The following is a 27,479-nucleotide window of genomic DNA, read 5'->3' as shown; positions in this document are numbered from 1 at the left end:
TCCCTGCCTTGCTGGTCTCTGTCTTCCTCTCTTAGACCATCAATGACAGCAGTCCCATGAAACGTTCAGCCTCGTCATTGGGCCACAGCAGGTCTGGCCGTGGCCACAGAGACAGAGGAGGGGTGGATGACTACAACATGGACCGTGTAATACCTGAGGAGGGGAGAACTACCAGACACGGACATCGGCGAAAAGACCGGGGTCATCGGGCATCTGAGAGGTCCCTCTGTCGGTACACAGAGGCTGACACAGGTAGGAAGTGCCATACACCTGCAGACAACCACACGTAAAAAGAGCAACACAGTGATGTTTGGATGTGTTAATGCAGCTGCACAATGTAGGCACTACATTCAACAAAGTCCTGCCTTTCAAATAAGAGTGTATTGAACTCTCTGCAGTGAATGAAGTACATCTGAAAGGTTGAACATTTATTTATTTATTTATGCCTATTGTTAAGTGTGCTGTTTTCAAATGTCATAGTAATATTTAATATTTTCACCACACTTAACACCTATAATGCCTTCAATGAACTCCACCATCAGGCCTAGGCACAGACCTGAGCACAACCACCCAATCAGGCGACCTCGCATCCAAAGACAAGGATCGTGACAGAGATCGTGGCCGGTCCAAAGACCGTAAGCACCACCACCACCATCACCACCACCATGGCTCTGTGGACAAGGAGCGCTATGTAGCAGAGCGTGGTGACGGGTATGGACATAGGCACTCCCGCGACAGAGAGCACGACCGGGAGAAGGAGAGAGAACGGGACCGACGCTGGTCGCGATCGCCCAGCGAGGGTCGCGAGTGCATGACGCACAGACAGGTGGGCTTCTGGATCCTTGTGTGCATGTGGCATCTACTTTTAGAGGTTTCTAGTGCAAAAAGCAGTGGCATGAACACATTTTTAGTGTCATGCCGAACAGTATAACACAACGATCTCTAGTTTGATGGTGGTTATCTGTTACAATCCTCCCGTAATGCTGTGATGGCCTTTTAATAACAATAACAAAACACTGCAATTAAATGCTGTGCAGAGTGTGCTGTTTTTGGTGAGGTTTTCTGATTGAAATTCTTTGATTATGTTCAATTTTATGAGCACATTACCATCTGGCCAACAAATCTCTGAGTTATCTGGAGAACATCTGGATAGACGAATGAAATGAACCATAAACTCACTGTTGACCTGAAAGAACTTCATATGATAATAAATAGAGTTACAAAAATAACATGAGTTATTATAAGACTACTTTGCTGTTTGATGCTGCCCTCAAATTAGAGGCCAAGATGTGTTGTTGTCCTTAACAACACACAGTTGTGTTCCAAATGGCAAACACATTATGAGACCTTCATGTACATTTGTACATACAGATGTTTGACTACATGCACACAAACATATTCGTTGTTGTGGGTATAATCTTGTGAATACAAGTAAATGTTTGTTAAATTAAGTCATTGTACAACCAAAACAAATATGCATTAAAATGTATATTTGAGTTCCCGACTGCTGCCCCTATCTTTCTTGCCTAAATGTTTTCAGATTGCCTGTGTTCTCTCACGTTCCCTGTACTAACTTTCTTTTTATGGCATCCTTTTCCAAGTACATAAACTACAATGTATTAAACTACCTAATAAAACAAAAATGTATCTCTGATCTAACTGTTCTGAAAAACTTCGGTGATGCACTTTTCAGCTTTATGCACTCAATTTTTGTGTTGGGAAAAGCCTTGAAAAACTTGGAAAGACTTGGAAAGGAAGACAAATTTGAATTTTTTGTCTTTTTAGAACTCAGCATGTTGCACATATATTACAGAGCTCACTCCCAATAATTTAAAACCAAACACATTTTATGTATGTTTAGTTACCATATTTACCCTGTACCACGTTTGTTGCTCCAGAAATCAACCCTATACCCTTCTTTTCTCCTGTCGTCTTTTGTTTTCTCTCCTCTGCCTGATATGTTGCTTCTCCATGTATGGTGCTGTTTGGATCTCATCTTTTTTATCCACATCCTCTGCTCTGTTACATTGTGATGCCTTTCATTTCTGCCTTTCTCTCCTCCATGCCACTTACATGACTGCTGCTTTTATCTTTATTGTTGCTGTGGTTGTTCTTGTGTTTTCTTACTTTTCTATCTGGACTCTCTTGCTTTCTTTCTGTCTCTCTATTTGTTTTGTACTCTATCTTTCCCATCCTCTACTTTATTCTACATGTTATGTCGTTGAATTTGTGGTTCGTTCTTTTTATTTGCTTTATTTCACTTTTTGTGTAGGGCAGTAGTTCGGTCAGCGGAAGTCCTGTTCCCTCAACCTCTGGGACCAGTACGCCACGTCGAGGCCGTCGACAGTTGCCTCAGACCCCTGCAACACCCCGGCCCCATGTAACCTACTCCCCAGTAGTCCGTAAGGCCATGCCCACACCACCTGGGGGGCCGCAAGGCCGACCCCCAGCCCCAGCCCCTCGTCGCTTTTCTCCTGAGCCTCCACAAGGCCAGGGCCCTCCCCCCACTGGCCTCCCACTGGCCCACCATGGCACACCCCGCCCGGGTCATCACCCCCCACCTCGCTGGGGAGACACAGGTGGAGGAGGCAACTCTATTGAAGGGGATGGCTGCTTCTACAACCAGGAGTATCAGGACTATGAGCCCCACCATGAACCACCTGCCTATGAGCAAAGCCACATGCAGGGCAGCAACCCCCATCCCCATGCTCTGACCAGCCACCCGCTGCCTCCTCCTCCTCAACCGCAGCCACATAATCCCCATCCCCTTCCTCCACCACAGCCCCACCCTGTAAACAACCCCCACCCTCATCCACCACCTCACCCACAGCCCAGTCGCACCTCACCCAGGACTGCCCACCATGCACCGCCACCCACCACTGCCCTGACCGGTCCTGTACAGGGCCAGATGCAGCCTGCTACCCAGCGCCGCCTACCCAATGGGTACCGCTCTTCATCACCTTCAACACACCTCCATGGACCCCCTCATACTGGACCTCACAAGGTCCCCCCTCCAGCAGTGCATCCTAGGGGTCCCCGCAAGGGCCTGCATGAACCCTACAGCGAGACGGAGGATGACGACTGGTGCTAGCCTCTGGGGATCGGGGAGGGGTGTAAGGAGAAAAAAAGAAATGATAGATGGACTGAAAGATGAAGATGGGAAGCTCTGAGCCTGAGCACTGACTGCCAAGGGAGACATGATTCTTTCTTTCTCGCCCGTTTAATTTTTTCCCTCTCCTTCACTGCTTGGCATGTCCCAGGGACAGTGGGCTAAGTGAAGGGCCAGGTGTCAGGAAGAAGGGATGAAACAAGAATGCTGGGGCAGGATCTGGAGAAACAAGTGGTGTAAGAAGAGGTAACAAACCACCTCCATGTTCTGCTTGCATTGTTGTTGCATTCATCTCTTGATGCCACATAAGACCAACCTCAAACTGCAGATTTTAAGGATGCAAGCAGGAGGGGTAAGGGACACTAGTCTTTGTGTGTCTTAAATTATGCCTCTGGCAATGAGCTACAGCCACTTACAAGATGTCAAGAGTTGCGACTCGACAAAAGACACTTTCCAGTGAGAGACAAAAGAACGACCACTGTTTTTTTTTCTTTGCTTCTCATAGCTAACTAAGTAAGTTAGCTACAAAAAGAGTCAAATCCAACCCTCCCAGCCACCAGTTGAATATTGATGAGTTTTATCATCTGTGTTTTTAAATAAGAACATGATGAGCCTTCCACCTGTATGAGGTGAGATGGCTAAGTGGGTGGGAGAGTTGGGGAATGTTGCACGGGGTTGACAAATCCCTCTGTCAAAATCTAGAGGACAGAATGGGTGTGTTGGAGATGTTTACCCTTGTCCCTGGAAAAAACCCTCGTCCCAGAAAACAATTTAACCAACCTCAAGCTATGACCTATGAGAGAAGAAAAACAAAAAAATGGAGATGGGTTTCCGAAACGAAAAACAAACAAACCAATAACTGTTTTCTGCAGTATTTCTTCTTCTATTCCTGCCTCTTCTTCCTGCTTCCTTCCTTCTACTTCTTCAAAACATTGAAGCTTGAATCTTCTGTTGCACCTCACACAGCTTCGTTTTTTAGACTTGCGGAGTTGTACACCCTGTGGAATCCTGCATGAATGATACAAAAAATAATAATAATAGCAACAATGAGAATCTACTGTTTGTGGGGGGGAATTTTTACTTGTTCATTTCTGTTGTGGTCTTAAGGGTTTCTCTCTTTTAGTAAAAATGCCTTTCTGTTTCTCTTTTTCTCTCCCCTCTGTATGGCATCCCTCTCTCTATGCCTTCATTTACACTGGAATCAAGTGACAGAAGATCATAGGGAGATTGGATAGTTACTGTATCTATATCTAGAAGGAACAAAATGATTATTTTTTGCTTGCTTGTTTGTATGTTCTGTGACAGATGCCTGCCACTGATACAGCTGGAATTGCACATATTTTTTGTGGAAGTAACTTTTTTTTTTGCAAAAACGGTGATAATCCTAAAATGATATGCTGGGAAGCAGGGTAAAGCTGAAGAAAGATGTTGTGTCCACATTGACAAATCAGTAACATCTCAAAGTCTTCCAGGGTTTGGGGTTAAAACAGAGACACTAGAGAGAAAGAGACCAACAGAAAGCTGGAGAAAGGAGATAAACTCTTCAACTTTGTTTTCTTTGTCATTGACTGTAATAATGGATAAAAAGACATGTGACGGATTCTCCATATTTGGTCTTATATTCTGTTCTGTATGTTTGTTTTATATTGAGCTCAGCTAATCATTTTTCCAACCCTGAGGTGGAGCTCTAACCCACAGTTGCATAGTGGGACAATGAGTATACAGGACGGCAAACATGAAATTTATACAGTATACAAAATTTATACAGTGGGTGAATATGACTGAAATTTTCTAGATTAAAATTGGTCAAACACTGCAGTTCTACGTGGGTTTCTGCATTTGAACAGATAAGTCTACTCTCCTGCAGATGCTATAGCAGAGTTCCACCACCACTTGTGACCTTCTAGTGGCGCTGTGTGACAGTGTCCCACTAGTTTTTTGTACCTCTCCCTTCACTTCTGATTGAGCATTTTTATATACTGTCAGTGGACCACGAATACAGTTTAGCTCCTTCCTTCACTTGTAGACCACCTTGTTTGTGTTCTACACAAGTAAACACAGATGACTGAATGGCACGGTGCAGATGGGTTGGAGAAAAGATGTCTGGGCCTCATCACGGTCATGGAAAACATCTATGTTCTGTGTGTATCACTCCTGTGTAGCTTTAATTTCTTTCTGCGTGTTTCTCTGTGTGCCTCAAACTAACACTTGTTAACGCACACCGCTGTCAGTCCCAACTTTATTATTATCATCATCATCATTATTATTATTATTATTATTGCCATTTTATTTATTTGACCTACATTTTACCTTGAGGCCTATCACATGTTGACCAGAGAATGCACCGAAAAAAAAACAGAAAAGAAAACAACTGCCTATTAGTGTCTTTCCAACCTCAGTGGAATGTCACACACAAGTATTTTTTTTCGCATCACTACACTTAAAATCAGAAAGCACACTAGGTATGTAGCTCCTGGTTGTGGTATGCGTGTGTAAGTGGGTTTTTGGGTGTGTGTATGTCCATGGATGAGTATGTTTCTGATAAATTTTGGTGTTTTCTTCTTTTTTTGCCTTCTGAAATCTTAACATATTTGAGTCAAATCATTATAAATGATCTTCAACTCAACTGTGTGTTTATGTGTGTGTGCGCGCGCGTGTATATGTGTGTATGTGATGTCAGTAATCCCCTGAATGAAACATGCAAAGCTCCCAAACATTCACCATCCATCTTTGTGTCTATGCTGCAGTGAATTCCACTAACACGCTGATTAACCACACAAAGTCTTCAAAAAGCAATGTAAAGCCGCTACTGAGGAAAAAAAGAAAAAAAAAGAAAATGTTTTTTAAGTACAAAAGATTAAAAAAGGAAAAAATATCTAGTTCCAGAAATGCATGTGCTATGTGCATGCCACACCGTGGGTTAACAGTCATCTTCAGGACATAAAAGAAAAAGCAGATTAATGAATTCAGAGGAACAAAAAAAAGATATATAAATAGATAGATGTTTTTAAAAAGCAACGTTTCCTTTTTTCCTTCTATTTTTGAGAACAAAAAAGGTTAAAAATTACAAAAAAAAAAGTCTAAAGAATAAAAACACAAAAGAGACTTTGGTGAGAGTCAGTCTCGTTTGTTTTCCTCTGTTACATGGCGTTGAGGCACAACAAAACCATGTTCAGGACACCACAAAAAAAGAACTGTTTTTAATGAAAAAAAAAATAAAGAAAGAAAAGAAAGTACAGTTCAGCAGACGGTATATTCTCCCTTCTACTTTTTGTGGGGGTCAGAGGGTGCAGGAGCTAGCCAAATCTGATGATGTACTCATTATAGCTGGCTGTGGAACCTTTTGATCTCTCACTCACTCCCTCTTTTCTCTTTCTCTAACTCTGTCTCTCTCACACTCTTATCTGTCGCACTCTCAACCTGTCTCACCGCTATTTCTACCAGTGCATTTTGTAATTCCAAACAGAACTCTTCCTAAAGAATAAAATCCAGAGAGAATGCACACTGCTTTGCCTCATTTCTTGTCCAAATTATTGCTTTAGTCTTTTTACCTGTCAGGATGCGCGTTGTGAGTGTGTATGGCTCACATTTTCACTTAAAGGTGCCCTCTGGGGTTTTCTAGTGAGCCAACAAAGGTTATGTTTGCATTCAGTCTTACCATCAAAACTGTATGGATCCTTTAGTTTCAGCAAATTTGTTCAGTGCAAAGTTTTGTTTGTTTGTTTGTTTGTTTTCTACACATTTTAAAATGTGTGTTGTTTACATCCATGTCAGATTTCTCTGTCTTTTCTGGTGCACTGCTGTGGTTTTTTACATTACTGGACTTGAAAATTAAAGCTGCATTGATTTGCTTTTTTGGCCACTTGGGGGCAGTAGGAGAGTCTGTAAACTTAACATATTATCACCTTTTAAAGTCGTGTATGTATTAACAAACAGCTAACTACACGTCCAGCAGAGACATGGCAACTTTATCACTCATTTCAAATCATGTTTCTGTCCACCTGGAATGTGTAACTCCAATGTTCACTATCTTTTAAGTTCTGTTTTGCCAGCTTCTGACAGAAATATCGACTCCCATAGCTGTGAAATGATCCACTGTGTTCACAAACTAGTTGCCAGCTTTGTCTGTCTGCTGTTTGATACTGGACAAGTGGCATTCAGTAGGTTTTTCGGGAATGTTTAGGCTGAAAACAGCAGCCCACTATCTGAAAATGGGCTTGATGAGTGGTAAGACTGAGCAGTACACTTGAAGGCTGTAAAAGGAAAACAGTGAGTGAGTTGTAAGATGCTAAAAATACACTGCAGACCTTGTTTTGAACTGCAGAATTGGCAGACAGTCCTCTGTGAGCCAGACATTATGAGCGACACATTTTAGGATACTGTTTGAGTCATTGCCATTGTGAAATATTAATATGTGCAGTTTTGAGTTAAATGCATTACAGGTCTTCTTTGTTATGTTTCTGTGATCCTGGAATTCTAACAGATTTGACCTTCCAGAAAAGGACATCTTTTGCTTAGTCATACAGAGGACATGGACCTGTCAGCATATTAATTCATGCATTAATTCAGGGGGTGGAAAAAAAGAATAATGAAAGTATTTGAGTGATCTGATTACACTTACATGTGAAGGATGTGTGTATGTGTGTTTGTATAACGTGTATGACGCGTGTACTTTCACAGGCATGTCCAGACGGTTCCGGCTGCCCTCACCAGCTCTGTGTACACAGACAGGGTGCTCTGGTTTCAGCCGGAAGAATAAGCAGCACAGCCGGGGCCTCATGGGGCTCACACAGGCACTTCCCCCCACATTCTTTCTTCTGTTTTCCTGGGTTAACCCCCTCCCCCTCTCACACTGGTGACTCCCTGCTGCCCCACCAACTTACAACCTGCTCACTAAATAAAAGCTTTATTTTATGTTATACTGATTACTAATATAAGTATTTTAAAAACAACTTCAGTCGTTAATGATTCAGTACAGACTAACTGGTGATCGTGAGCTCTGATACTGTGGTTTGAGATTCAACTTTACTCAAAGTAAAAGTAGTAATGGTGTTCTCTGTGAACCCCATCTCTCCCTGAAAAACCGTATGCCCTTTACTCAAGTTGTTGTAAAGAATTACTTAATACGCTGTCATTTATTAGCTTCACATCACAAACTTTATTTTAATCTAACCTTCCACACCCTGTTTGCTGGACCAGAATTAATGAGCATTGTCATTACAGTATTCGTGCCACAGTAAAACACTTGAGCCAGTGAACCCAGATTGCTCCCAGTGTGTGGCCAGTCGGTGGCTTTTACACCATTGGAGTGGGGGGTGGCAATATGCTGAATTGTTCCTGCTTTTTGTTCTGCAAATCAGTGTGGGGGGAAGGAGGCAAAGTTCTTCACATCCAAACCAGTTTCCTGTCACACACCCACATAGCTCTTTCACACTCACTTTCTTGCGCCACAAACAATTCTACAGCCAATACAACACCAGTACTTCTTGTTTTTAATATCATGACTAAAGTATTACACATCTACCTCCCTTCCTCACTACAACACATCTGTTATAAACAACACATCACTCCATATCGAGTACAAAAATGTTTTAATAAATACTGAGGTAGTTGTAGTCATTGTATTTCTTACACTTGAATTCCTCTACACATTTCTCAGCTTCTGTCAGCACACAGTACACAAACATACATTTGATCAACAGACTGCTTCCTTAATAGACGTGTGGAAATGTTCATAAAAGTAGTTCAAGGCCCCATCCAGATGAACTGAATCCTTTAGTTCAGCCTTTGGCCAGCTCAAGCCAGTCCTTACTGTGAGCTGAGGCCAATAATTAGGCCAAAAGTCACCGGCAGGGCTGCTTCCGTGATTCCTGTTAACATGCCCCTGCTTGTTCAGAATCCTGCTCGGGACCTTTGGAACGCACCATCCCCGGTGTTCGTCCCAAAACGATCCTGGGACGGGCCTGCTGTGAGGCGCCTTCAGGCTCCCGGTCTGCGTTTACTGCCTGTAATCAGCGCAATCAACACACTGCAATGGCTCTCTGTAGTGGCATGGGGGTTGGGGGTGCTCCCAGTTCACTGCTGCAGTTCACATAGTCCGACAAAACGGAATTCACAATCAGATGTCGAGGGAAGTTTCCCTGCTCGAGTTTTGCTCTCTTGCATGGCAGGAAGTCCGGCTCCACGGCCGCTTTGCCCCGTCTTTTTCTCGAGAGTTGCGTCGTGCCGGTAAGACACAGATTCTCCTTGTTTTCTGCGACCTCCTCTCGGGGTAAAGTCCGAGGTTTTCCGGTGCTTGGCGAAGCGGGACCCTGGTGCTCCAGATGAGCGTCACTGGGCTCTGTGATCATTTTAGTTTCGGTCGTGGATTGCTGGTGCTCAGATCCTGATCCAACACATTCTGCCGTCGCCTGGGCCGCGTGGTAAATGTCCCGGGCGGATTTCATCACCAGAGTCAGGAGCAGGCTCCTATGGAGACGGAGACCCCCTCGCTGGGTGCGGGAGCTGTACAGTTTCCCTAAAGCCACGACCATGATCCTCTTAGCCTCAGCGCTGACCTCCATGTCTCAGCTTGTTTTGAAACTATACCAGGACAAAACAACCACAGGCTAATGTTTGTGGATTCACTCCGTCCCCTCTGACTTCACACACAGACACTACACATTCCGACCGGGCAGGACAAATACTTATCACCTCGTTGACGTCACGCACTCAGTTAGCGTCATATGAGAGAGCCCCGCCCACCGGCCGCATACCAGTTCTGCGATCCCCAACAGCCCTGCGACAACTGGTTAGGCAGCTGCTGCTATTTTGATCTGCTGCTATCAAAGTGTCAATAGGCTTGCAATACAAAGCAAACAGCGTACAACAGTATTACCTGTCTGGTGATGTCACCACCTATTCATGACAAATAAGTAAAAATAGTAACAATAAATCGTTTTTAGAACTGTAACAATTTGGAAGATTACTCTACAGCTAAGACAGGAAATAGGACGATTCTATGAAAATTTACATCACAACAGCTCCAATGTTGTCTTGTTTACACAATTGTGTATATCAAGTGGAGAAAAACAAGTTGATTGTTTTTTGTTTTTGTTTTGTTTTTTTAAAAAAACATTGAATGGAGACTAAATACCACCCAGGACACTCTGCAGATTATAACATTTTTGACCTTACCAAAGAACCATGGCAACATATAACTGATCTAGTATTTATTTAGCTACATTGTATCGACCTATTATGTCTAGAAAATAAATTCAGCCTGCCTTTAAAATTCATTTCTAGGTATTTTACTGCACATGTTACATAAATAGTATAGCACATGCACAGTTTGGACTTTGGACTAGCTGTCCCCACCACCACCACCCCCTACCTTTCAGTTTTCCAGTCCAGTCTTGCTAACATGCAAACAAATCTTGTTGTGTCCGTTGTGTCATTAAAACATCATGTGAAGAGCACTGCTCTCTCTCTGCTCAGTATAACGAGGGAAGTAATATTTATCAGGCAGGCTTTCAGTTAATCCACTCAGTGAAAATTCATGTCAGGTTATTTCAAACGTTTATGGAAAGATTTTAGAGCCATCAACAAATTTCAGAGTGATCATAATGTATTTGTCTGATAAGCAAAACCTACAGAAGTAAAAGTCTAATCCTTGAAAGATATCTGTGTCTAAGTTTAGTCTTTCTCACACTCGGGATGAAGACCATGTCACTGCTCTGCTTATCTGGAACAGTCAAGAAAACCTCATCACAGTGCCTGAGCTCCAGTCTCACCCATCCCCCCAATGTGTTGCTTCCTTTTGAAGGAAAAAAGAAACGGGGGTGGAGGTTAACAGACAGATGCCCATATTAAGCACATCCTGCTTCTGTGGCACATGCAGAGGAAAACCCATGACGCCTGTGGGAGCCCTTGTTTCCTGAAGCCATTTAAAGTAACAGCAGTGAGGATTGCGTCAGGGCTTACTGCTTCCTTCAGCCCATATTTGGACAATGGAATCTATTCCTAGATGTATCACATTCAGAAACTACATAGAACTTATATATTTAATTTATGGCTTGAACTGAATATGGTGGATATACAATAGTTTAAATTAAACACTTTATGCTCAAGCAGGAGTCTGAAGTGTTTTACAGATGTTCTTTCAGAGGAATTTGTGGAATGCAGGTGATTGTTTCTGATGTGGCCGCAGTTCAGCAAAACACAAGGTGCAGAGGATGACAGGCTGATCTTTGAATTTTTTAAACTTGGTTTAACTGCCTGAAAAATATTCTTGTCTATGTGGTATGAACACATCAAAATCAACAGACACCATGTTAATGGAAGTATCAAAAAAAGCCAAATGGAATTCCTCTGTTGACAATGACAAATAATTCACAACCATCTTATATCTCATCATCTTGGCTTTAGCTGATTAGTGGCCTCTCTTAAAGATACTGTGTCAGGATTTGTCGTAGTGATAAGTAATCCTAAAAGGGATACAAACATTTCTTCCTAACCTCCTTCCAATATTTTTAAACTCAAGATATGTCGAACTAGAGAGGTAGAAGGAAATTTGTGGTTCACTTTTGAGCTCTGCAGCGACATTCATCCAGCATTTGATTGAAGGGTGCCCTCCTGTGGTTACATTGGGGAATTGAAGTAAAATAGTGGAGACAGGAGCCCAGTAAAGAGCTACAATAGTAAACTACAACACTTGCCTGTAGCTCTGATTCACAGCCTGAGAGTATTGTAATACTCTTCACTTTTACCCTTTCTTTGTTTTTAACATCTTTTGGGCTGGTATTAGTTAATTATTTTATTAATCAGGTATCTATTGTGTATCCTGCATATATTTGACATACTTCAGGTATTGTCCTTCTGTCGGAAGGAACCCACTTGAATTAATTAATTAATTAAAAAAAAAAACCTGAATTCTCCAGATGGAATCAACATCAGGATTTTGCCTCTTCTGTATCCTTGGAAAAGATTTTCAAATTGCTGAGATGTCTGTGCATCAAGTGAAGTATGTAAACACTACATTATGCATTCCTTTCCAAGATATCAAGCCATAAACAGACATTAACATTTAACTACTAGGGAGCAGTAGAACATCCCAACAACCAAACAGACACATGGCCCCTAGATCTCACTAATCTCAGCTTTGCTTTGATCTCCACAAAAGTCTTAAGAAAGATTTCCTGGCTACACTATACATTGGGTTTATGTTTTTTTTTTAATTGTGCAGCTGTTGAACTCAGACTCAACCATAAATTAAATGTGCGAGCAGTAAAAATAAAACAACATCCTGAAAGAGGCTAAAAAGCACCTTAGAGTAAATTGTAGCTATATGAGCAACATTTTTGACATTACGTTGAGTTAATTGGATCGATGTTAATATAAAAAACATAGATTAATGCAGGTTGAAAGCACACAGAAAAAGTCATTCTGAAAAGCTGCTCACCTGTTTACAACATGGTTTATTACTGTGATAAAACAAAGGATCTTCCAGTGAGCTGTTGTACCGTGTCCTGTCAGCCTTTCAACACTGGGTGGTGCACTAAGGACGGAAATGAGAAGCATACTCTAATTCTGCTGTTAGCCACGCAGCATTTGGTGTCTGCTTTTGTGACGAAGCAAAGTTTTATGGAGGTTGTTTGTGCAAACAAACAGTGAGTGGCAAAGGTTTATCTCCTGCAGGGTCCACATTCAAAACATTACAGCGTGTTGAATATTCTGATCTTTTCACAGTTAACATCAGAAATAATGTGGTCATTTGTAGTCTCGCTCACGCTTTTTTTCCTAGCAAAAATCAAAATCCTATTTCTGAATCAAATTCTGCTTTCACTAAATCAATTATGAATCACTAAAAATGTAATGTTTTATTCCAATGTCAAACATGAATTAAAAACAATCTGTTAAAAAAAAACAAAAACAAAAGGAGCCAAAGAGAAATTGTTACAAATCTTTTATTAAGATATTCATTATTTAATCCATTTTGACATTTTCTCTATGATTTGTATTTATTTTACAGTTGTTAATGTGCAATTACCTTTGATAATGTTGGGTCACAGTTACAGGGCTTTCACAAAGTTATTGGCACTTGGAACACAGAAAGAATAGGATGAGCAGTACAGGATGTCTACTGGTGCTACAGGGCTACAGAGGGCAAGGAGCAGGGGCAAAGACATGGTCAGACCGATTACTGCACAGGTTGTGAAGAGGCGTTTTTTTTCTGGGTAAATATATACCTCATGCTGCGAGTGCACAATCTGAGATCTATGTGTGCATCTATATATAATATACAGTATTTATCTATACATGTGTATAATCATATTTATATATGTACTGTTTAGTGAACAAAAGTTTCCCCATGCTGTGCCACACCTTATCCATTCAAGTGTGTAGGTCTACATGTTTTGTGTAAAGTGTAAACACATACGTTGAAAGGTACAGATATTACAATTTGCTCAGAGCATACCGAAAAAAAAAAAGCATGAAAGCTTCCTATTCTCAAACGCAGACATAATAAAACACAACCGCACTCATACACCTATTGCACATAACAGACTGTGCAAGTAAGTTGTAAGTAATGGGACTCTTTTTTTTTTTTGAACATTTACTAGACTTGGCCCTGACACATACCACAGTTACTTCTACTTCACTCGATCAATTGATCGCAACACAGACCTTAAACCGATGTCTCTAGGCTAGGCGCACAAGGCGCAAAAGCAGGATGTTCTGCCTGGCTCAATAGTGTAGTGGACATTGAGGCTGAGCGGCTGTGTTGTGAAAGCAGACTGTCATGTCTTCCTTGGAAACAGTGCAGATTCACCGGTGATATTTCAGTTCTAGGAAGTGAGTCAGTCATTCAGTAGGTCACTGTGTAACATGGTAACTGTAAGAAACTCATTTAAGCCCTTGTTGATTCTCACATTTAAAGCTTTTAGAAATCTTTTATTTTTTTTTTTTTTTTTATTGGAGATTTACTGTTTTTCTAAAAGTGTCAATGGTAATTATACTCTGGTTTCACTGATACTTCTGCTAAGGACACAATCAACAGTAAATTGGCATATCACAACAAAGGTTTTATTTCTTTAGGCAGGAACATTTACAGATTTAGTAGGCATTACACTAAATGAGATATAGAATTCAATTTCCCATATTAAATCCAGAGGTCCCAGTGTCTGGACCTGAGTGCTTTGAGTCTCTTGGTCCTTTAACTCTACACCCAAAGCAGCTATGTAGAAATCTGGTATTATAGTAAATTTATTTTGAATAAAGATTTGCTATATTTCAAATCTGAAATTACTTTTCCCATATAACATCATGTAATGAACTATATAATGGATTATGGTGATTTAAATAGACCTTGCAGAGGCCAACTTAAGAACTATCATTATTTAAAAAAAAAAAAAAAAACCTAAAAAAACAAAGGTTGGAGGAAAACTTATGTAAACTCAGCTCAGGTAAATGCCTCAAAGCAAATTAAACATACATACTATAATTCAGATTTCAAAACGTAAAACCACTGCTTTGCATCTCTCTGAAACACATGAATAAACCTGTGAAGGTGAAACATGACACCAGCTGCATGAAGGACAGGAAGCACAACAGTCTTCAAAGATACTGGAGAGGTAAGTGGGGGAGGGTGATCATGTAGAATCTACAGTCAAATGCAAAGCTTACTGAGGTTTTGTTGTCATTACCCTTAACGGAATACTTACAAGGTACTGCATTTTTGTTCTGTCCATATACCATTTAGCTAAACTCATCTATATAATTTTACTCAACACTGAAAATAGTTTCAGCACTATCTCTATGCCTCTAGTTATTTTTTTAATAAGATTGACTCAACTGCCTTGAATAAGAAGCATTAACTCCTATTTCATTTTTATGCCATACCTGTCTTCAGAAAAACACAAAAGAACCTTTCCAGAAATGCCTTTCCAGAAGGAGAAAGTAATCAGTCATCAGGTGAAGAAGTTACACTCAGACCACCTGCAACAGGAATAACGAATCCCCTGTTCTGGCCTGTGATCTACAGGTCAACATGCATACAAAAAGCTTCTAGCAAACATAAACTGTCACATAAAAAAAAGGCAAGTTGTTGATATTTCATAATCAGATGCATCCAGCAACAGAAAGGAAGAACACTTGGGATTTAACGCAACGTAACAGTCTTCTTGATTATTTTAAGTAGGAATTTGTGCCACTTCTAAACAAGAAACAGGCGACCAAAAAGGCTAATTTCACCTACAGGGGTTCAGTTGCTACACAATGTTTCAAAAGGTGCATGAACCACTGGTTCTTCTCGTTAAGGTGCAGAGACCTCCACTATTATCTCTTATGGAAGGTGCAAAATCGAAAGAGGTGGTGCATTAGAAGCATGAATGAACTACATACCAAAAGACACAGCCAAGCAACACAGACTCTCCTTTACCAAAGAACTGTGTCACACACACAAATAGTACCACAAAACCTTTTGGATTCAAAGCAATATTGCCTCCTTATCACATCACTGTACCCACCAAACATCTGCTTATTGATTTAAAATTAAAGGCACGTTCCAATATTCCATTATTTCCTGTGAATTTTGCATTGGTGCAACAATGTCATCATTTTTTTCCCTTTCAATAGTAATGATAATGGCAATTATTTCTGCATGCCTTCTTCAAAATTACAGGCCAATGCTATATCAAAAGGGGCAAACGCTGTAGGTTTACAACCTATCAAGCAATGGTTATAGACAACAGTCAAGCCAGCTGAATCAGTCTTATTATTCCCTCTAAGCCTGTGAACAGAAGATGAAATGCTTCAAATTTAGCAGTTCAACTGCTCATTCCATCACTCTGCACTTTCAAATAAAAATAAAAATAAATGACTAAGGGTCCTATTATAAGACTGTTCAATTATACTCATTTATTCTGCAAAAATATCACTTTTCCTTATTTGACAAGACCTCTTTCAATAAAACACAAAGATCAAGATTTTAAAACAATCCCTCTTACGCTCACACCACTTTAGGCATGGGCACTTGTAGTTATAAATATAGTTTATCTTCTAAAAATATGACCATCTCTGACAACCTGTTGCCCTTGAATTTTCTTTACAATCATCTCAGTAAAAATCTTTCCCCTTCTCTCTGGATCACTTTTCAGTTTGTAGACAGAGAAACATGCTAAAAAGTCAGAAAGATGAGATATATTTCTATAAGACACTGCACAGTGAAACACTCAGGTGAGATTCTCCGGTCTCGACGTGGGTTGAAAAATACTTGCAGGGTGGTGAGTGGAAGGTGCAAGCGGAGGAAGAACAGGTAGTGTTAACTCATTTTATTACCGCATCCATTCCAAATTCAGTTCCTTTTCCCAGGCTGGAATACATGGAAGTTGTCAGGCTTGCATAGAGAAAAATGCCACTGACACTTACATTCGAAATACTCGACACCTCTACTTCTAGCCTATCCATCCAGCCATCCCTCCTCCTCAGTCTGCATTGGCAACCCCCCCCACACCCCCATCTGTATTTAAGGGAATGTGTTTAATATGCAAAATGTGGATGAGCTTACACACATCTTAAAAAGACAAGGGGAGGCAGAGAGCATTTTGGAGAAAACTTAAGATCCTCTTACTCTCTCCCTTTACTCAGCTAACTGTAACCATTGTACAGTCATAAAGCAAAAAATTAAGTTTTTCATGTCCTGGTTATATCAGGGAAACAGCAACTGTTGCCCTTAGCAGTGTAGTATAGACAGTCAGATGTGAGAGATCAGCGTGGGCCAGAGAGTGAGGAGGCAAGCAGAACTGGGGAATACTGGTTTGTGTGTCACCAAATTTCAACTTTCCCTGGGACAAAATGTTCAAAATAACTGTCCTCCATCCCCGCCCGCACCCGGTAGCGATTCACCTGAAGAGCCACTTGACTCCATGCAAGCACCGGCACTGGCCTCCAGAGAGGCGGGGTCGAAGGTCGGATCCGCCCCCAGGGTGTCGTCTTCCATCTTGACGCCATCAGGAAGGAAAGCATTGTAGGCGTCGCTCTCAGCCATCAGTAGCTTCAGCTTGGGGATCCAGCTCTTACGGACCACGCGTCGGGCGTTGGTGCACATGTCGGCTGCGATGGCGTTCATTTCACTTTCTTTGAAGCTGGTGGCAAAGTTCTGGCAATAATCTGACGTGGAAAAGGCAAACACCACAATTAGGCTAACTGCATGTCATGCTGTGGACTACAGCTAAGACTAGAAACTGGTGTAAAGAAGCAGACATGAACCTGAACAACAAAAACAGTGGTCAGGGGACATATTATGTTTTTAACGTTCGCAGGTGGAATACACATTACTTAATGAGTAACGGCGCACTATGAGGTTTGGTGCTCATTAATTCTTTACTTTATTAAATGCTTTTTTCCACTGGGATTCCTGCACAACTTCACCTACTTACAAGGTGCATGGAGGATATAAGAAGTCACACTACAAGACTTGCAGTATTGATATGATTTACCGTTCATATTTTAAATATCTGCACGACTACTGCAGATCTCTCTGGCCCTCCAGGCCCTGACACTGAACTGTAAATGTAAGTGGAGCAGTTCAGACACTGAACTCTTTTACTCTGTCCTGCAGCCTTACTCATTTCAATAAAGATGTTATCTTCACAACGGAAGACCCAACTTCACTGAGCTTTCACAGTAGCTACACATAGTGTCTGTTTAAAGCTTCCCCTTATTGTAAAGGTCTAAACACACTTTCACCTGGTTGTACACACACTCACACACCACAGTAATTTCTTTAGGGCCTGACATTCAGTTTCACTATGAATGTTGCTATCTAGTGGTCACTGTGAGTTATTACCTAATGCTAATTATAAGGGTGCACAATGTAGCAAATAATCTCTCATTCACACATGCATCTAAAAGTAGCCTGAAAAGTGACTGGTTTCACAGTTAAGTGAACTGAGATATTTAACAGCCAGCAACAATGTGCTTTGCAATATGTACATACAAAATATTTAAGAATAAAATGAATGCATGTACACCCCCCCCCCCCCCCCGCGTCTAAATCCAACATCACAAGCAAATTGTTTGCATGCTTGTGGGTAAACGCCCACAGGCGGAAAATCATGTACATGCTCACATTTGACCGCATGCAGGACTCTGTTGTCCAGGGGTTTGCGGCTCGGGTCATTGGTGGACGAGCGGATGCCTGTTCCACAGCTGTTGGCCAGAGTGTTCCTGGTACATCAAAATAAGAAAGAGTTGCACAGAAGAGAGGAAAACAAAAATAGTTATTACATTGCTTTAATGCCAGCAGATAAAAAAAATCTCTTAATTTCTATATTAAAACAAAGTTTTTTTCTAACATCACATCAAACACTTGCAGAAATAGACACAGACAAACAGGCTGATGGAACAAACCTGTCAAAGAAGGCAGCCAGCAGCCTCCTCAGCAGCACCTTGTGTCTGGTCCCTGCGCTCACATGACAGTTCATTAGCTGGGCTCGAGATATATACACAGAAGTACCTGCAAAGATTATTAAACAAATGAATGATCCACCAAACATCACCATTTTTGTGACACATTTATTGTCTCACTTCATGGCAGGCTTCATCTGTTGCTGTTCAGACTTTGTCGGTCATGTACTTGATTTACGGGAATGAACTGTTTGTTTATCTAGTGAAAACTCTGATTCATATCAGACATTGCAGCTGTAGGTGGGGAGAGAGGAGGATGTGCTTTCGTTACATGTCACAGTTTAGACCAACTTAAATTTCTTCTCCTTTGTTTTTCACCTTTTATGTTGAATTTGCATCAGTGTCACATTTTGGATCAAGTGTATCCCTTTAAATATTATGATTTCATGCACAATACATCACATTTATTGCATTATTATTTTATTATTATACTCCCTTACAATACTAGCTTGCTGTGTGTTTCCTGATTCCCCACTTTTCTTTCTTTCTTTATTCATGCCTCTCTCACTCTCTCTCAGTCACAAGCACACACTTTATAGAAAGGTATGTAACTCAGCCTGTAAGGTAACATACTCTCAAAGTCTGTCCTTGACATAAACACACTCAAAAAGTGCAAAGTCAAAAGTGCAAGACTGCCACATAATCTGCATGCCAATGCCAAGCCCAGTGATTTGAGGACAACTTTGTCTAAATATGTGTACACATACCATTGCTACTGTCCCTTGGATCAGCTAACACTGGTATATTGCTGCATGCATATTTTGTTGTTCATGTGTTTTTCTAATATAAATATATGTTCCAAATGTTTAAATGTCTTAGGTAAAACACTATTTTGTGCATTTTAAAAACTCAATTCTCTCTTTCTTGTAAACACACACACACTTACCTGAGACTAACTCTAGTTTCTCAGCAGGGTCTCCCTCCTCATACAGTTTGGGATGACAGCGGTTGCCTATCTGTGCAATGAGTTCTGCGGGGAGACACGTAAGGTCTCTGCCTCGCATCCGACCCCGTGTCTCTGTGTGGTCCGGTAGAGCCTCAACGCGCTCACCGGCAGCTATAGAAACATAACACTGCACATTTAGAATAATACCACATAACTTTTAGAAACAGAGAAACCAGTGCACAGCACAATCACAGCTACAACCATCATATCAGGGATGAGAAATCTGAGCAAGAGATAAAATCACAATGTGCTATCTAAATTGCGATCTTTGTTCTCAGTTTTGAAATGCCCAGAAGACTAAAGCCACACTTGAAATGATCTAAGAATTTCCCCATTTGCACCATTAATACACAATACTGCTTTAAAGATGATCCCTGTTTTGGTACAAGCTCCTCATTCATCTAGCCACTAGCTGTAACACACATTGCATTATTTATAATAAGTCACCAAAGGAAGAAACTACATGTAGAACTTAGTCCAATCAACATAGCAATCTTGTTGTTCAAGTAGTGCAGATCTGACCATCAATAAGGTTATGTGAAGTTTGTAGAGAGAAGTAAGAGGACATTAAATGTTGCTATCTCTAAAAGGAGACTGTGGACACCTTCAAGATCGATCATAATCTAAAATGGTCAGATCGCTCACTCCTACACCGTATTACTATTAAATCCATTAAAATAAAATAGGAACTCTCTAGAGTGAAGGCAAACATGACAGCAATTTCAGTTTTTACATGTATCATCCTGTCTCATGTCCATTACCTGCAGCTCCCATGTTGAGCATGCTGTACATGGTATACATGTTGCAGATTTGCCTATATTGCTCTTCAGCACTTTCATCTGTCCCCTCTTCCTCTTCTTCATCATCATGGTAGCTGATGGGTGAATCACTAGCATAGGTACTCAGGGTCCCCGGGCTGGCGCCCTCTGAGATGCCGAGACCTGCTGCAGAGCTCCCGTTGGTGCCGAGACTGCTAAGCCCACCACTGGCCACCATGCCTGCTAGGCTTGGTGCAGTGGCACCCATACCCATGGCCAGTCCGAGGGCTCCGGGACTCTGAATAGCACTGCCCCGTACTGCTTCCTGGGAATAACGAGCTGCCTTCCTGGCCCCCCCTCCCCCTGACCCTGCCCCAGCTCCATCTCGACTGCTACCCCCCTCCCAAAGCCGCTTGGCTACAGGAGTGCAGACCACTGAGTAAGGAGTCGCTGCCTCAGGCTGACTAGCTGGCTGCTCTGTCTTTACTCGAGATACCAGAGAGAGCGGCGTTAGGCAAGAGGTCGGCCGTGCTGCACTGTTACTGGTCTGTGTTACAGGGCTCTGGGGCTCTGAAGGTGGTGCCTCCTCAGCATGAAGGCCCTGGGAGTCACAGCTGGGAGAGGAGACCTAGAAATGAATGTATACATCAACTTTCTGTCAGCACACAGACCAAATGGAGACTGAAGTGTTTCAACAACTTTCTGTAGTAATGCTTTGCAGTGACAAAAACCAAAAGCAGTTGCGGTCAACAGGGGTTGTCTGTTCTACAGCGAGAACAGGAGGTGACATTTTAACTGTCAGTTTTAATATCTGTCAACACTAGAGTGCTAGTTTAAGTTAACCTCAAGTGCAACAATGTTTATCATTGCCTGGCAACACACTCACGTGGCCCAGGATTCCTCTCTCACTAGCTATTGTGGTCCTGCTCAGCACAGACCGTTTACATATACTCACTAGTACTGCCATAATCATCCAGATGTTCAATCCTAAATATCAAATATTATCAGGGCAACCATGATGAGTCTGCGAGCATTCTGGAGGTTTATGACTGGATTTGTGAACCCCTCACATTACCAGATAGTCTGGGCTGAATGTTGGTGGGGATCGAGGTCTGAGGAGGAGGTGTGATTCAAAATCAATGAAAAAAAGGAAAGAAAGCTTTTTAGCTTTCCTCATTTAACACACAAACCAAATGCCATTTACTGTTCATAAGTTGTATCAATGTGGCAACAAAAGGCCTGGAGACAAATTAGCCCGAAACTCCTGTAGTCTGAGCCATGGGATTACATTAATTTGGTCTGGGTGAATGGAATGTTTAAAATCAAGCATGTATGCTAGTTGAAAGAGTCCTGAAATATACACGTTCACAGTTTGTTCAATGTTTTCAATCTGGTCAGTGATTGTTGAGAGGTCAAAAGCCAGTCTCTTTTGCTTTTCATAGTATAGTCAATGCATGATAATAGTTTTCAGTAAAAACTACTTCTGTTTTACCTTAAGGAAGAATTCAGTGCCTTTTTCCATGATCTGTTGGATCTGCAGGAAGCCAGCAGTATACATGAGGAGAAACTGGTCCCCCACTGTCATGCTGAGGCGGCCTGTGTAGCAGAAAGCCAAAATCTGCTGGAAGCTCTGGGGCTGTACAGCCGACGGGAGCTCGACTACGGTTGGGCTCGTCTCATTGCTGCTACCACCTGCACCATTGCTGCTGAAAAGGTCCCGGAAATAAGAACTGCTAGCAGCCAGCACAGCTCGATGGGCCTAAGACAAAAGTAGATAAGAAAAGCAGATAAGTAATCCATGCTTTTGGAACACTGATATTTAGATTTCGGATATTAAATTTAAGATTGCTGCTGACATCCTACCGAAGAACCCTGAGGTAATATAAAATGATTCTTAGACAGACAGCTTTGGAGTTTTACCAATGTTCTTGGAAAGAAACCCATTCTACATTAGTGTTATCTCTCTTAATGTTAGGGTCACTGAGGTTTTGCTACCTGAGAATGACATTGCAGGGCAGAGAAGGTCGAGAAAATCTGCCTGTGTGAGAATAAGGAATAACATCCAAGACATCCACTGGAAGTGGGGGAGGGGTTTAAAAGCCATTAACCCATTAACTTGACAACAGAAGCGGGAAATAACATGCCATTAAGGAAGTGGAGTTGTGATTCCGAGTAAAGACTGCAACAGGTGTTTAACCAAACCAAACCTTTAAAGAAAAGAGGAAAAATTTTGCTACCTCTCCCAGGAAACTGGGATGACATATGCACACTGTGAAAGCCATGGAGCCACATGACTAATTGTTTACACCCAGAGCACTAACTTCTCTAAATTTAGCCTTAGCAGTATAAGCGTAATTTCCACTATGTAAACAATAATAATTTGCTGTCTCATCAGTACCTTGAAGGCATGGCCTTTGACCACCACGGAGACATCGCAGTAGAGGCCCTGCAGCCGCTGCTCATTCAGACACTCTAAAACATTGTTGCCAAAGTTTGGGATCGCCATCTGGAGGGTCTGGGCCATGGTGCGCCTACGCACACCACCGAAGTTTCTTGGTGGGAAAGAAATAGAGAAATGGCACAATTAAAACATGTGACAAAGTTACACTGTGTGAATTCTGTGTATAACATGGGCTAAAATGAAGAATTGTACCCCATTACCAGCATGGAGAACATGTTTATACCTGGGCTCAGAAAATGCAGTGTCACACACAGTACTCCTCAACAGGGATTTCACTATAGTGTTGGTTTTACACTGGATATTTGCTGGATCTCCATCTTGTAACTTACAGGCTTGTCTCCAGAACTATGTGAGTTTGAAGAGCTGGATGACTGGCTATGTGAGATTCAGATATTAACTATAGATTAATTTAACACTTGTGACTAATCTTTTGCCCTATGTTTGTAATACCAAACATACACTAAACATATTGAAAGTCTGATTTTTATTACTGCTAGGACAAATCTGTCATGACTCTGTTCCTGAGAAAAGCATTCCTGAGAAAAGAATTATATCCTTGGCATATCCAGCTGACAAGCAAATACATATATTCACACAGTCCTACTGATAGCTTCTGGCAGGCTCACGCGACGTTGAAGTTTGAAACAAAGTTTTGTTGAAGCTTCCGTGGATAATCCTCACTGCATTAATCCTACACCTCACTTCAGCCTCGCAGTTGTTATTGCCAGGAGCAGGCTCAGTAAAAGCCTTTTTATTTTGTGTCTTCTATGAGCTATAAAATCCTGTTATTCTGTAGATAACTGGGTCATGTTCTGATACTCTAAGTGCAAAGTGTGTGTGACCTAAACAGCCCATACAATGTTTCCATTCACTTCTCTAGACAGTGAAAGACAATCATACCCCTCTGCCATGCACACACTTGAAGATTCCGATATTATGTTTGCAAATATTAAATTGAAGAGAACCAAAGTCCCCTCTGCTGCTGATATGAACCGATGGTGTGCAGCCTCTGTTATTGCTTGATTCTGCAAGATACCTTCACATTCAGTGACAGGATATGTAAAGACCTTGTAGATATTATACCAGATATTTTCTTTTGTGTTTTGAAAATTGTCTACATCGGCCAATTCTAAAGAACAGTGTGTGGAGAATTCTACGAATCAGTACTGGGAACTTGAGCAGCAGTATATGCCCTCTGTACCCACAACCACTATATAACCTCCACACTAACGTAACAGGTAATGATAAAACAGATCAAATGATAAGCCATTGTGACAGTTATATTGAGAATAAACATACTGTACTCAAAGTAGAATACTAGTCTACAGCGTACAGGCCTGCACAGTTCAAAAGTGTGCATGCATACCCTAAAGCTACTTTTCACAGGGATGCTTTCTCACTTTAAAGTGTTGCTTTAATGCATGCCGCAGGCACACATACACACACACACACACACACAGATACATACCAAACAAAGACAATCTCTCATACTGTGAGAACAAACTGACTGAAGCCCACCCTGAGTGGCATACAACCAACTTTGGAGTGACGACTGATGAGCACTGGAGTTAGCCGCCCCATCATATCCAAAGCCTTTCATTTGGGACCTAGCCAAGCTCCAGGGTAAAGAGAAATGCTCTCTTTGTCTCTGTCTCACTCAAGCTCCCTCTCCCTCATACTAAAACACAGATGCGCACACACAAACTCAAACAAACCCACAAAAGGCACACTGAGTCACACACAGACATTAGACAATACTGCTTGTTTACAGTTTGGCGAGCCGCAGTAAGCACACATGCGTGCACATAAAGACACACAAACACGGGCCTGAGAGCAGGGTGTGTTTGCACAGTTTGTCCTGACAGTGAGAGAGAATGTGGCTGTGTGTGTGTGTGTGTGTGTGTGTGTGTGTGTGTATGTGTCTTTATGCACCAAGGAGGGGCAGTGAGGCCTGCAGAGATGAGAGGGATCATCTCAGGTCCTTATTCCATTAAATATATAGAGCGCAGCAACGTGAACGAATGAAATTCACCCAAAGTCACCCCGGGGCTTAGATCTCATACTAACCAGCCTGGTGAGGAAAGTAGGTCAAACATACTCACAACATACTTAAGACTACAGACTTTTCATAGTAAGCCTTAAGAATGTTTTGCCAGCGTCCAAAGGGCTTATGCCATGTTATGATGGGACAGCTGTCAACATATTTCAACATTTATAGTGTCTGACTACTTTCCAGTTTATCCAGTTTTACAGTGAAAACAGCATGGGCTCTTGTTTTGGTACTTTGATGATTTCTGTACCACACAATTCATTCCCTCTGTGGGCATTTCCTGGTTCCCATGTGTCCATGCCTGCATGGCTGTGCTGCTCATATCATATCAAGATTTATTCACATGCCAGATTTAGTATTCTTACATAATACGGAGACCCTGCAGCAAACACACCAAAACCCTTCCAAACTCCTGTATTCCTGAAGCTTTGCCCCATGAGTGTCCCCGACTATAGCGTGCCTCCGTTTATAAACGCCAGAGGATGCCCGATAATGAGGCACAAATAAGGAGCTCCTTAACACACCGGAGTGACTGCATTGTATGCCAGTCTACCGGCCGGGAGCGACGGGAGGCGACGGGAGGGGGGCTCCACAGGATGGCAGCGAGACCTGGTGGTACCCCGGTGAGGGCAACGGTGTGTTACTGTCTACGTGCCGTCAAATAGTATTAAAAGTATATCAATTTAGACCATCTTCAGCGGACTAAGCGGTCGTAACCTGTCCCCCTTTCCCGTGTGACTGACAGCGCGGAAACGTCTGATGCCCTCTCCCATCCGCAGCAGGCCTACTGAGGTGGCTAATGGCTAAGCTAACGCTACTGTTAAATATTTTGGGCTCGCCCCGGCGCACCATCCACCTCATGCACTCTCAGCCCAGCTGCACAATGTCAAGCATTTCCGCGATAGTCCCCACTCAAAAGATAAAGAAGACACTTACTGCCTGTGCGGACGAGGTAGCTGTGCTGCGGCGCCGGTTGTCAAACCCAAATGTTGCTTATTTAAATATTTTGGTGATGGGGGAAATCGCTCCCCCTGCCATTCTCCATTCTACCGACATCAACAGGTCATCCCAGGACACGCAGCAGCTGAGGGCGAGCCAGACGGAACCAGTGCGGCACGGAGCGGGGGGTGGGAGCACAACAAGGCACGATTCTTTACAATCCAAGAGCTGCCGTGCCAAAAACCTGACTGCCGTCACATAATCGCATGTTTGAGAGTTGTATTTGAGTTAGATGAAACCATTAACCGTTTAATTAAAAGCATGTCTGTACTTAGGATACAATTCACTGTTTAAAATATATACTGCTAAAAAAAAGTTTAGGACTGTGCCAACCATTTCCCAAACTTAAACTGTCCCGTATCATCATGAACCTAAATCCATTCCTAACAACACCGACACAGAACCTCTCTCCTCCCCTACCGCCGCCGCCGCCGGTGGATCCTTAGACGACCCCGGCAGGACGCCTTACGCAAAGGCAGACACTCACCCCCCTCGGCGGCAAGTTGATGCGGAGCGTTGGTTCAAAGGAGGAGAAACGGCACTCTTTCTCCCCACTTTCCCTTCCTCCAGGCAGCCATTCAGTGTGAGCGAAACGCCGATAGCAGAGCCATCGAGGGTGATACAGTATCCCAAGGGATTGCGGAACACAGAGCCACTGATCGCACAGAACAGAAGAGGAGGTAGACAAGCATGACGCGCTCGTCATTCAGTCGCATGATCGTTTCGAGCGCAGCCTCGATTTGGGGAGACCTATCCCACGGCGTACACTGTTTGCGCATTGGCACAGCACAGCAGCAGCCTGCAAGGCGAAACCCTCTCCCTCTCTCTCTCTCTCTCTCTCTCTCTCTCTCTCTCTTCCTCTCTCTGTATGAGAGTAATAGAATTGGGAAAAGTAGGCCGTGTGTACTTATTTAACTTGAGTGAACTCGGCGAGTGCATATAAAGTAGGGATAAAGCCGCGCTCTTGTTGGCTGTAAACAAGTAAAACCTTATGTGCAAACATGCAGGATGCTATGATAGCTGTCATGCGTACACAGAAACCTGTGTTTCAACTCACACACAGCTGATACTAAGCAAAGCATGTTTGGGCCCAAACCCACATGGGCACGGTGTATGGCTACAGGCTCGACCTGTGGGTGGTCGCCTGCAAAAAGGGGAATTTGTCTTTACTATAATTCCATCCATCAGTAACAAAGTGAACGAATGTCTAACTATTTTGGTTATGTGTTTTCATTTCTGTAATAAAACACGCAAAGCAAACTTTTTATCAGATCGATGACCCTGGGACAACAATCGTGTCTGTTTTGGCAGTCCTGGAGTTCTTGAGTTTGAGAACCGCTGGGCTCTATCATCACCAGGCTCTTCAACAATATGTTGCATTTACATGCATATAAGATAGGATAAGATAGGATAATCCTTTATTAGTCCCATAACTGGGAAATTACAGTATCACAGCAGCAAACAGGATATAGAGGGTGCAAAGCATGCAAGGATAAGGGAAGGATGTGCATTCAAAAAGAATAAATACACAGGAAACAAGTACCTGCATTCAATAAGAATAAGTGTGCATTCAGAGAAAATAAATACACAGGTAATATGCACCTGCAGCTGTACACAGTACAGAAATGAAAAAGACTATTCACACTAGAGTCCCTCAAATTATGATTAGTGGATAGATTAATTATTGCACAGATCTGTTTCAGAGACTA

General features: G+C 42.2%; 3 protein-coding genes across 4 annotated transcripts in view; 1 reads left to right on the top strand and 2 right to left on the bottom strand.

Annotated features, from left to right (window-relative positions):
- The window catches only part of cacna1aa (calcium channel, voltage-dependent, P/Q type, alpha 1A subunit, a), a 58,340-nt gene extending 51,736 nt beyond the window's left edge, over positions 1-6,604 (top strand). The window contains exons 46-48 of the mRNA XM_046415636.1: positions 36-252; positions 543-826; positions 2,273-6,604. Coding sequence (XP_046271592.1) covers positions 36-252; positions 543-826; positions 2,273-3,091 — 1,320 coding nt within the window. The 3' untranslated portion in view covers positions 3,092-6,604. The remainder of the gene's footprint in view (positions 1-35; positions 253-542; positions 827-2,272) is intronic.
- A 1,974-nt stretch (positions 6,605-8,578) lies between these two features.
- Positions 8,579-9,794, bottom strand: ier2a (immediate early response 2a). The gene has a single exon (XM_046416340.1). It carries the CDS (start codon positions 9,670-9,672, stop codon positions 9,130-9,132), a length of 543 nt encoding a protein of 180 aa, XP_046272296.1. The 5' UTR covers positions 9,673-9,794; the 3' UTR covers positions 8,579-9,129.
- Positions 9,795-13,035: 3,241 nt separating this feature from the next.
- On the bottom strand, positions 13,036-26,437 carry LOC124073305 (nucleus accumbens-associated protein 1). 2 transcript variants are annotated; one of them, XM_046415470.1, is made up of 8 exons: positions 26,258-26,437; positions 22,659-22,812; positions 21,753-22,019; positions 20,264-20,888; positions 19,443-19,613; positions 18,500-18,605; positions 18,219-18,316; positions 13,036-17,257 (listed from the first exon to the last, which is right to left on the bottom strand). In XM_046415470.1, exons 2-8 carry the CDS (start codon positions 22,782-22,784, stop codon positions 16,947-16,949), a joined length of 1,704 nt encoding a protein of 567 aa, XP_046271426.1. In that variant the 5' UTR covers positions 22,785-22,812; positions 26,258-26,437; the 3' UTR covers positions 13,036-16,946. The 2 variants fall into 2 exon arrangements, with proteins under 2 accessions (XP_046271426.1, XP_046271427.1); XM_046415471.1 differs by lacking the exon at positions 26,258-26,437 and adding an exon at positions 25,708-26,247.
- Between the last annotated feature and the right edge of the window lie 1,042 nt (positions 26,438-27,479).

This window comes from Scatophagus argus, chromosome 16, assembly GCF_020382885.2.
Source record: "Scatophagus argus isolate fScaArg1 chromosome 16, fScaArg1.pri, whole genome shotgun sequence".
NCBI lineage: Eukaryota > Metazoa > Chordata > Actinopteri > Scatophagidae > Scatophagus > Scatophagus argus.
The sequence above is the reverse complement of the archived record's forward strand: the minus strand, read 5'-3'. Positions and strand labels throughout refer to the sequence as shown.